Raw genomic sequence first — 12,108 nt, forward strand, 5'->3', positions numbered from 1 at the left:
TCATGGGAAGTCCACTTTTTTTGCTGATTGCTTTGTTCATCCCAACAAATATTTATTGAGTCGTTGTGATGTGCAAATGACCTCACCAAGTACTATGAGGGTTGAAAATATTCTTGTCTTGAAGGAATTTATCATCTTTGGGGGAAATAATACATGTGTACATCCATAATTATATCACAATTCTGAATCTGGTGACTTTTATAGGACATGTTCGATCCCTGGTCTGAGAGATAATATCCCATAGGCTGCAGGGTGGGGCCAAAAAACAAAACGATCTTACACTAGAAGGATGGTGGATAGAATGAAGAGAAAGTCACAGAACAGACTCTGTGAAGGGGAAAAAAATGTAAGATTTGATAGCAAATGAGATGGGACGACCCCTGGCAGAGGAAATGGCGAGCCACTCCAGCATTCTTGCCTGGAAAATTCCATGGACAGAGGAGCCTGGTGGCTACAGTCCATAGGGCTGCAAAGAGTCCAGCATCATTTAGCAACTGAGTACACACACACGCACAACGTGGGACAAAGTGAGGAAAATGAGGAATTAAACACTGATAATCAAGTTTTCTGACTTAAGTGACAGGGAATATCGTAGTGCTACTAACAGAAATAGAGAATTCAGGAGAAGGAAATGGTTTGAGGGAAATACTAAAATTCACCTTAGAAAGGCTTATGAGCAGATTGAATTATTGCAGGAGGCATCCAGCTGGAATATTTAAATAGGCAGATGGAAATGTGGGAGTTCAAAAGAAAGCTCAGGGCTGAATAACTCAATATGAAAATCATTCATGGGCTCATATCAATTTTTTGCCGATTGCTTTGTGCATCCCAACAAATATTTATTGAGCCGTTGTGATGTGCAAATGACCTCACCAAGTACTATGAGGGCTGAAAATATTCTTGTCTTGAAGGAATTTATCATCTTTGGGGGATAGAAAATGGAATATAAGCATTTGTATATAGTTATAAATACAATCCCACTTGAGTATCACCTCACACTGGACAGAATGGCCATCATTAAAAAGTCTACAAATAATAAATGCTGGAGAGGGTGTGGAGAAAAGGAAACCCTCCTACATTGTTGGTGGGAATGTGAATTGGTACAGCCACTTTGGAGAATAGGATGGAGGTTTCTCAGAAAACTAAAAACAGAGTTAGCATATGATCCAGCAATCTTATTTCTGGGCATATAACCCAGAGAAAACCATAATTCAAAAAGATATGTGCAATGTTCATAGCAGCACTATTTACAATAAACAAAACAGGGAAGGAACCTAAACGTCCAGTGACAGATGAATGGGTAAAGAACATGTTGTGTGTATATATATACACACACATACACACTCAATGTCTGAATATTACTCAGCCATTAAAAAATGAAATAAAACCATTTGGAGCAAAATAGATGGAACTAGAGATGATTACACTAAGTCAGTCAGTCAAAGACAAATATTGTATGAAATCACTTATGTGTGGAATCTAAAAAAATGATACAAATGAACTTACTTACCAAACAGAAATATGCTTACAGACATAGAAAAAAATTTATGGTTACCAAAGAAGAAAACAAGGGGTGGGGGATAAATTAGGAGTTTGGGATTAATAGATACACACAGCATACAAAATTGGAGAAGGAATTGGCAACCCACTCCAGTATTCTTGTCTGGAAAATCCCATGGATACAGGAGGCTGGTGGACTACAGTCCGTGGGGTCACAGAGTCAGACACGACTGAGCACACACCACCACCACATACAAAATAGATAAACAACAAGGACTTACTGTATACAGGGAACTATATTCAATATCTTGTAGTAACTGATAATGGGAAAGAATCTGTAAAGTAATACATATACATATATATATATACGCATAACTGAATCACTTTGTTGTACATCTGAAACTAATACAACATTGTAAATCCACTATACTTCAATAAAAAAATATAGTCTCACTTGAAAAACACACAGGAAAATAGAAATAAGCATTCATTTATTCAACAAATATTTATTGCACACCTTCTATGTAGTAGACAGCCCAGCTCTGGAGACTCAACAGTGAGTAAAGAACACAGCCTCAGCCCTCATAAAGCTCACTCTCAGCAAATTTTTAGAAATAATCTTAAATTTTAGCAAAGATCGCCCTGATTCTTCAGGGTTTCTTAGTACTTATTTCATGGTCAATTGTCTTTTAGTCTTTTTGTATTGACTCTTACAAGCAACTAATCTGTGTTATTAAATTATTTAAAGCTTTTCTAATTCAGTTTATTTTTCTTTCAGGATACATACAGTGGTTTGGTGGGTCCTCTGATTACATGCAGAGAAGGAGTGTTGAATGAAAAGGGAAGAAGAAGCGACGTTGATTATGAATTTGCTCTCTTGTTTTTGGTATTTAATGAGAATGAATCCTGGTATCTGGATGACAATATTAAGAAGTATCTTAATAAAGATCCACGAGATTTTAAGCCCTCTGATGATTTTGAGGAGAGCAACAAAATGCATGGTATATCAGAGGTTTAAAAAGGAGACCCTTGTTGAGATAAGTCCATAGAAATCTGTGGAAGGTCCCAGCCTCCTTCTCTGAGCCCTTCTCCATTCCCATGCGCACCTTGATAGAACAAAATCCTCCAAAGCTTTCCTTCAGAGGGAACCAGCCAAACCACTGACTGGCTGCCAGCAAGGTCCAGTGACGTTCCGGACCATCTGTTTAGGCAGCTGTGTCTCTGAATGCTGGGATCCCTAAACTATAAGACTGTAAAGTAATTCCTAGGAAATGAATGATCACTTATTGGTATATTTGTATAAGAATACAGGATAACCTGTACTTGATCAAATTTAAGGGCCTGGTTTAACTGTCTCTGGAACATGAAACACTATCACCAAATTTCTGTTTTAATGTGTCTGTTATGTAATTCTTTGAAATTTAAGGTACTTCTTGTTTTTTAAGTGGAAGTAATGTGTTTTAATTGACATATCTACACTCTATCACCAAGATCTACTTTTGACCAACAGTGTGCAAAAAGATAGGTCCTGCCCAAGATAAGAAAGCTAGTTAATTGCTAACATTGATTAGAATATAGCAACCTGATTTCTGATTCAGCTACTCTCTCCCCTACAATTTTGCCTCCCTCTATGCAAAGTTTCTTAGGCTCTCTCCTTTTAGTGAATGTAACTCATTTGGTTGTGTCATGACACACAGAATAAAAAGTTTGTAGAAAACAGAGGAATGAAATCCCTATCTACCATGTCAGCATAGCTTGAGCTTGCTTTAGTCATTGTTAGATCATGGGCTCAGGCCTGTGGGAACCTTTCCTTCTCTTGGAACCTTTCCTTCTCTTGGAGATTGAGCCAAGTTTAGCAACTTGCCCTAAGCTAGTTCTCAGAAAATGAAATATTAATTGAACCTTTTAATTGGTTCAATTTTGATTTATATAAACTTGATTCTCCATGCTTGTGTTCACTCAGCTGTAGAATGGTGTAAATCTGGTGACCCCACACATGAGTCTGTAATCCACTCTATAAAAAGAATATTTCAAATAAACAACCAACCAACCAACATGTACTGCTACCCAAGAGAGAGCTTTTAAAAACAAACCTCTATTTCTCTTTTCTGGCTCTCTTTTATAAAGATTTCTTACTACTCTGAATTTTGGGTCTAAAATGGTGGGGACATTGGTAAGTGTGAGTGGGATGGTTACATGTTTATCAGGCAAATGAAAATGTTGGTGACATAAAGATCTTCTTGAATTGTTTCTAAAACCAGATTAAGTAATCATCACTAACAAGAGGCTGCTTTTTTTTTACCTTCTTAGCTATTAATGGGAAGATTTATGGGAACCTTCATGGACTCGTCATGAATGAAGACACAATGACCAACTGGTACCTGTTAGGAGTAGGAGATGAAGTGGACATACACACCATTCATTATCATGCTGAGAGCTTTCTTTTCAAGGTTCGTGTAAGAGAAATGCTTTGGGGAAGACATTGAATTAACAGATTCAATATATTTCCATTGTGAAATTAGAGTTATTTGACAATAAGGCTTTCACAAGCCACAAGGGGTGGTAGTGAATGCTAGAGAATGGAACAGAGAAATATGATTATGTCCTTCCCCTGACAAATATTTCTTAATATGTATTTTTTTGTGCTTTAAAAAGAAAAAAAACTCTCTGAGCTTCAAATGAGAGTTTTGTTATCAGTTGCTGCTGCTGCTGCTAAGTCGCTTCATTCGTGTCTGACTCTGTGCGACCCCATAGATGGCAGCCCACATGGGGATAATTCCAACCACTCTGGAGTATGCTATTAATATCGCAAATGAAGGCATCCATAGTATTTTGTCCCTTTTCCTTTTTTTCTTTTCTTTTTCCTCTCCTGTTTCTTTTCTATGTGCTTCACCAACAGAATAGCTCTCTCTAGTAAATGAGATATTTCAAGCTTTGTCTTGGGTCCGAAATGTTACCTTGACTTTTGCCCTAGTGGACTGGGCTCTACCACGTATGGCTTCCTGCCTTTCAAGCATCAAGCTGTGCTATCTGACTGGTGAATCACCTGTGGAGCAGTTTAAGAAACAGATTGCCAGGCTCCACTCCAGACCTGATGAATCAGAATCCCTGGGATAAGGTCCAAATGTCTGTCATCTCAGGTGCTGTGCAGTCTACAAGGAAGTAGATAGAAATGAATAATCATGTCTAATCTGCAAGGAAAACTTGCACTGCTCCTTTTCCAGTCACACAGAAATAAATAGTAACTAATGAAACATTTAATATCCTCTCCCCTCAGTATATTTATTCAACACAGTTTAAGATAGAAAGTACTAACCTAACAGTGATTATATTAAGTTTCATATATTAAATGTCTATGATACTTTTCAGAATTTGGCTGTTTTAATCCACATTTAAAAATTATATTAAAATATATAAAATTTATAAAAACAAAATTATTTTATATGCATATAAAATTATTATATACCTAAATATTTCCAACTAAGGTATAATTTACACTGAGTATAATGCACCCTGGGGCTTCCCTGGTGCCTCAGCAGTAAAGAACCCAGCTGCCAATGCAGGAGACATGGGTTTGACCCCTGGGTGGGGAAGATACCCTGGAGAAAGAAATGGTAACCCTCAACAATATTCTTGCCTGGGAAATCCCATGGACAGAGGAGCCTAGCTGGCTACAGTCAATGGGGTTGCAAAGAGCTGAACGTAACTTAGTGACTAAATGACAACAACAAAATTCACTCTGTTTAGCATACACTTCTGTTGTGATAAGCACATACAGTGGTGTAACTAACCCTAATCAAAATATAGAACACCTCCATCAACCCCTAAAATGTCCCCTTTGCACCTTCTAGAGTCAGCTCCTTTCCCATGTTTAACCCCTGGCAACCACTGATTTGTTTTTGTCTCTATAATTTTGCCTTTTCTGAAGTGTCTTATAAATTAAATCATACAGCCTATAGCATTATTAATCTGGCTTGTTTAATTTTGTATTGGCATTTAAAGTGCATCCACCACATTGTATAAGCAGTGTGTTCCATCCCGTTGTTGAACAGTATTCCATTGTATGAATGTATTGCAGTTTGTTTATTTGTTCCCCTATTGAGAGACATTTGGGTTGTTTCCAGTTTGGGGTTATTAAAAATAAAGTCATTATAAACATTTGTGAACGTGGTTTCATGTGAACATAAGTTTTTCCTTTCCCTTGAGAAAATACCTAGGGGGTAGATTACTAGTTGTTGTTGTTAAGTTGCTAAGTTGTATTTCAGTCTTTGCAACCCTGTGGACTGTATCCTGCAAGACTCCTCTGTCCATGGAATTATCCAGGCAAGAATACTTGAGTGGGTTGCTATTTCTTTCTCCAGGGGATCTTCCTGACCCAGGGATCGAACTCATGTCTCCTGGGTTGGCCGGTGGATTCTTTACCACTGAGCCCCGGTACATATATGATTAACTTCAATAAAACTTCCAAACTATGTTCCAGAGAGACAGTACACTTTTCTCTCCTATCAGACATGTATGAGGGTTCCACATCCACATGAACACTGGCTATCTTTCATTCTTATTGTTTCTTAGCCAGCCATTTAAGCATTGGGTTGACCACAAAGTTCGTTCACATTTTTCAATACGATCTTATGAAACCTGAATGAACTTTTTGGCTAACCCAATATATATATTGGTATCTCATTGTTTTTCATTTGCATTTTCCTAATGGCTAATGATATTGAGTATCTTTTCATATGCTTTTCTATCATCTGCCATCTGTAAATCTCCAAAGTTGTAGAATTCATGGATAGTTGTTCATAACATTCCTTTACTATCCTTTTTAATGTCTATAAAGTCTTAGTGATAGACCTCCTTTCATCTCTGATATTTGTAATCTGTGGGGTTTTTTTTTTCCTCTGTCAGTTTGTCTAAAGTTTTGCTGCATAACAAATTCACCCTAAGATGTAGTGCCCTAAAGCAACACACTCTTATTATCTCACAATCTCTCTGGGTTAGGCTGGAAAGAGTTTAGCTCATTGATTCTGATTCAGCATCTCTTGTGAGGGTACAATCAAGATGACAACTGGAGTTACAGTCATTAGGTTTGACAGCAGCTGGAGGATCCATTTCCAAGCTCACTCACAGGACTATGGGCCAGAGGCTTCAGTTCTTTACCATGACATGGGAGCTGGCTTCCCTAGAGTGAGCGATCCAGTGGGAGAGAAAGGGAAGCAGAATGCCATTTGCTTCTGCCATATGCTGGTGGCTTCAAGGACCAACCGTCAGATAGTAGTGTGAGAGGGGACTACCAAGGTACTGAGTACCAGGAGACAGGGATCACTGGGGACCAGCACAGGTTGGTTTCCATACAGTTCATCAATGTTACTGATTTGTTCAAAGAACCAGCTTTTGGTTTCTTTATCTTTATTATGTTTCTATTCTTCATTTAATTGATTTCTGCTCTTATCTTTATTATTTCCTTCTACCTGCAGATAGGTAAATCTTACCGAGAAGATGTACATGACCTCTTTCCCGGGACATTCCAAACCATTGAACTGTTTGCAGATCACCCAGGGACGTGGTTGTTACATTGTCATGTGTCTGACCATATTCATGCTGGCATGGAGACAACCTACACAGTCCTTCGAAACATAGGTACTGTTTTCTGTCTGTAATGCCAGCTGATAGTACCAGGCTTCTTGCAGACTTTGAAAACAGGAAGCATGAGGGCCTCCAAGGAGCTCAGAGTCAAGTAAGAGAGACAGACCTGTAACTGTAGTAGACTATGGTATATGCCAAGATAAAGTGCAGGGTACAGGGTTCAGTGACAGCAGCAGGGGGCAATGATTAACAGGCTGGGGGACATGAACCCAGGTTCCACGGGTGGATATCTTAATAGGTGAGCAGAAGTTTGCAGGGTGGATGGGGTATGCTGGCACGAAATAGGCACAGTGACTATCCAATAAAGGCTTACAGATACTGATAGGATCAAGTCTTTGTTGGTGAAATGACTTAACTCTGGAAACAACTCAGGTAGTGAAAAGAATCTGCTTCTATTGTTTATAAACCATCACATTGTCTTCTTTGTCCAGACAACAGGATTCCATACTCCACCAAGTCTCCTTCTGGAGGTGCATCCGGATCCGCGCCCTCTAACGGTAACGATGCCCGCCCCGACCCTGTAGTCAATGGTCGGGATTCACTCCGCAGGGAAAGTGCTCTGACAGCTCGCGTTTCTTTTGCACAGAATCCGGCGAGGAGCAGCTCTACTTCTTTGGCCAGAGTCTGGATCCCAGAGGAGCACGAGCAGCCTTGGTCATTCTCTTCGTCCTCGGCCTCCTCCTTCTGGTCCTCTCGGTGGTCCTCTCGCTCAAGCTGTGCTCCGCGAGGCCGCGGGCGGCGTACCAGGAGGTCCAGTCCTGCGCGCTCCCCACCGACGCCCTGTGACCCCCGCGTCCTCGGCAGGGAGACGGAACAGGGCACCGCTCCCCGAGGACCCTGCCGCCGCTTCCCGGGTTAGGCTCCGATCCTCTGGAACACAGTCAAAGCAATGTGCTTTTCTTTATTTATTTTTAAAGGGGCTGTGAATAATCCTCAGGTATAAAATAGAAATAGAAGAGTGGGCGTGACTGAGAAAGCAGACCCAGTCTGTTCTCTGAATGAGCTCGTCGAAGTGCGAAGACCCTCTGAAAGATACCTTTGTTTTCCATCTTTCATAATTCTTAAACAGTGCTTCCTTACCATCAAAGTCTCTATATATGGACAGTTTCGGGAAAGAGTTACACTGCCTCAGACATCTAACTGGAATGGCACTGATTTTTCATCTCTGTTATGCAAGATGCTTCCTTTAGAGGTTCCAGGAAAAATAACTTTCTGGGGTGTCCCTGAAAATGTCTAAATCAGTATCTGCTGATAAAATTTGATCAAATGACTTTTTTGGAGGCTTTAGCCAGCTCCCCTGGCCCTTTCCCTTTTAATATAAATAGCCTGTGCACTGTTTGCTACAAGAAGCAAAGTTATATGCATTTTTAAAAAATACTGTTTTTATGCAAACCTGTAGAGATATTTGAATGTTTACATTGAGTTGAATGTTTACAACTCACTTCATTTATACATTTTTTACAATATGTTTCTGTGGCAATGTTTGTATTTTCAAAGATCAATCAAAGAATTTGTATTTCAGAATGTGGAGGGCTGGAATCTGATAGCAGGCTAGATTCTCCCACTGTGAGTCAAGACACTCCCTGAGAGTTTAGTGGAAGCTTCCAAGGGGAGGGAAACTTGGCGGGAGGGAAACTTTGCAGGAAGCAAGCCTGGCCTTGATTCTTGAGTCTGATTTTTCACTGTTAGGAGGATCTTTCTCAGGCTCCATCTTTTATGAAATAAAGACAGTGTCATCATGTGAAAAACACCAGAAGGAATTCATCAATGCAGCTGACTGGCTGGGAGGAGAAAGACATAGTCTTTGATGGGAAGAGGAAAGAAAAGGCTAATAAAAGAGAGTCCCGGTAGCAAATTTTTAAACCAATAAATCAACTTTGAGATATATTTTTATAATTTTCAAGTCTCAAATGCCAAATAAAATATTGAACAACTAAGCTCAACCCATTAAGAGGCAATCCATACTCTGTATATATATGCCTCAGCTCTAGGTGTAAGATTGATAAAAGTAACATTGTTTATTACTAGACTGAGAAATTGCCCTTAGCCCATGCTGCTGTGAGATGGGGGCTGTTAGTACATCTGCCTTAGCAGTGGGTTACAGGGCTGTCCAAGTGAACAAGTAGGACCTAATAAATATTGGTGGAGGGACCTTTCATACTGTCTTATCTTCATCTTGGTGAAGGGAAATGAGTAATTTGATAGAAGCTATAGTCTTACATAAACAGGATGCAAATGCTAATAGTTCTGTTCATAGTTTGCTTGAATGTCATATCAAACATGATACCCAAGGATCTGAATTCCAGACTGCTAACCACTGATAATGTGATTTTTAGTATGTGCTTACAGTTTTCAGACATGTGTAGGCTATATAATTTCATAATATTAATCCTGATAAATGCCTTATTTATAACTGACCTAGAAAACAAATTATTTAGTTGTAAGTCTTTTCCTTTTCTCTTAGCTTATTTTTTTTAATGAAAATGAAACCACAAAGTAGTTTGATTATACCATTTCTCTTTTTAATAAAGTTTCATGTATCATAAAGATAGCTATTTACAGTTTTTTTTTCAACACCCTACCTGAGGTCTGCTGCTACTGCTAAGTCGCTTCAGTTGTGTCCGACTCTGTGCGACCCCACAGATGGCAGCCCACCAGGCTCCGCCGTCCCTGGGATTCTCCAGGCAAGGACACTGGAGTGGGTTGCCATTTCCTTCTCCAATGCATGAAAGTGAAAAGTGAAAGTGAAGTCGCTCAGTCGTGTCTGACTTTTCTCGACCCCAAGGACTGCAGCCTACCAGGCTCCTCCGTCCATGGGATTTTCCAGGCAAGAGTACTGGAGTGGGTTGCCATTGCCTATCAAATATTTGTTGCTGCTATTGCTAAGTCGCTTCAGTCGTGTCTGACTCTGTGCGACCCCATAGATGGCAGCCCACCAGGCTTCCCTGTCCCCAGGATTCTCCAGGCAAGAACACTGGAGTGGGTTGCCATTTCCTTCTCCAATGCATGAAAGTGGAAAGTGAAAGTGAAGTCGCTCAGTCGTGTCCAACTCCTAGCGACCCCATGGACTGCAGCCTACCAGGCTCCTTGGTCCATAGGATTTTCCAGGCAAGAGGACTGGAGTGGGGTGCCATTGCCTTCTCCAACCTGAGGTCTAGTAATAGGTAAATTTTTTACCTGGAGCAGGCGATTAGTTAAAAGAGAATTATTTTTTAGATATTTAGCAACTATCCTAGTTATACTCATTAGAGGAAATGAAAAGTGACAATATATATATATACAGATAATGTTGTTGTTGTTTAGTTGTTAGGTTGTGTCTGACTCTTTTACAACTGCATGGAATGTTGCCCGCCAGCCTCCTCTGTCCATGGAATTTCAAGCAAAAATACTGGAGTGGGTTGCCATTTCCTACTGCAAGGGATCTTCCCAACCCAGGGATTAAACCCATTTCTCCTGCATTGACAGGCAGAATCTGTACCATTGAGCCACCTGGGAAGCCCACAGATAACACGACTCTCACCAAGTATTGTTTTCTCAGAGGTACCACACTTCTTCATGCTCAGCCTCACTCTGCTGAGAAAATGAATCACATTTATACATGTCTTTTCCTCTTGTTACAACAGAAGATGTGTGCCTGCTCCTGGCAGGGCCAGTCTCTCTGGACTCTGGAGATTGCATCCCTTCTTGCTTTCTCAAGAACTTAATTCCTTTAGTCATCTGTTTTCCCTCTTGCACAAAGTTATCAGCAATACCTTCCATTAAAAACAGACAGCAAACAAACAATCACTGTCTTTAACTCCATAACCTGCTCCAACACAGGTCCTCTGTTCCCTTGATAGCAGAACTGAAAGTGCTGTCCACACTTGTCTCTGTCTCCTCACCAGATGCATGCCTCCACCTGTTCCAAAGGTTTCCCTTCCAGAGGGCCCTGCCCAACTCTGCACCCCAGTCTGCTGTTATCAAAACCTTCACGACTATAATGATAATGGAAATGATTCCACGTTCTGTGGCCTCTTCCCAGTCTTTATCTTACTTAACCTCTCAGTAACACTTGGCAGCTCCTTCCTTCTGGATACCCTCTAGCTCCCTGGCTCCATAACATGACCTGCCAATCTTCCTTCTTCCGCAGCAGCTATTTCCTTTCAGTCTCTTGCGAGTTCCTTCTCCTCCCTCTGACTTACATCTTAGCATGCCTCCCAACTTGAACTGGGCCCTTTTCTTCGTTCGGCCCTCCGGGGCGGGCCGAATAGTATAGCCAAAGATTCCAGGTCCCACTCCCTGAACCTGTGAATGTTATCCTGTATAGCAAAAAGACTGCAGCTATGATTGTTACAAATCTTGAGATAGGAAGTTTATATCGGATTACCCAGATTGGCCCTAAATGTAACCACAGTGTTCTTACGGGGCTTCCCAGGTGGCACAGTGGTAAATAATCTGCCTGCTGATGCAAGAGACATGGGTTTGATCCTTGGGATCAGGAAGATCCCCTGAAAGAGAAAATGTGGCAACTCACTCCAGTATTCTTGGCTGGGAAATTCCATGGACAGAGGAGCCTGATGGGCTACAGTCCATGGTGGGAAGAGTTGGACACAAAAGAGTGACTGAGTATGCATGCAAGCACGGTGTTTGTATAAAAAAAGATGAGGGAGCTATGGGACACATGAAGGAAGGTGCTATGCTGCTGGCTTTGGAGATGCAGGAATGCTTTCTCAAGTTTGGAAAAGGCAAAGGACCGGATTCTCCCCTCGAGCCTCTGGAGGCCTGCTGGCACCTTGACTTTATTGCAGTGAAACTGATTTTGAACTTCAGATTTCCAGAACTGTTGAAAAATAAATGTGGGACTGTTGAAAAATAAATAACCCTGGTGGTCCGGTGGCTAAGAATCTGCCTTCCAATGCAGGGGACTCAGGTTTGATCCCTGACTGGGGAACTACGATCCTACATGCTGAGGGGTAACTAAGCCTG

General features: G+C 40.8%; 1 protein-coding gene across 2 annotated transcripts in view; it reads left to right on the forward strand.

Annotated features, from left to right (window-relative positions):
- HEPHL1 (hephaestin like 1) overlaps positions 1-9,690 on the forward strand; it is a 93,482-nt gene extending 83,792 nt beyond the window's left edge. The window contains exons 16-20 of one of the 2 annotated variants that reach the window (XM_086384025.1): positions 2,279-2,501; positions 3,811-3,950; positions 6,975-7,137; positions 7,575-7,640; positions 7,730-9,690. In XM_086384025.1, the coding sequence (XP_086240151.1) occupies positions 2,279-2,501; positions 3,811-3,950; positions 6,975-7,137; positions 7,575-7,640; positions 7,730-7,929 (792 nt within the window). In that variant the 3' untranslated portion in view covers positions 7,930-9,690. Of the gene's footprint in view, positions 1-2,278; positions 2,502-3,810; positions 3,951-6,974; positions 7,138-7,574 lie in introns of both variants that reach the window. The other variant, XM_086384024.1, reaches the window with a different exon arrangement.
- Positions 9,691-12,108: the final 2,418 nt, after the last annotated feature.

This window comes from Bos grunniens, chromosome 29, assembly GCF_055505025.1.
Source record: "Bos grunniens cultivar Pamir isolate PY7600 chromosome 29, Bosgru_T2T1.0, whole genome shotgun sequence".
Classification (NCBI taxonomy): domain Eukaryota; kingdom Metazoa; phylum Chordata; class Mammalia; order Artiodactyla; family Bovidae; genus Bos; species Bos grunniens.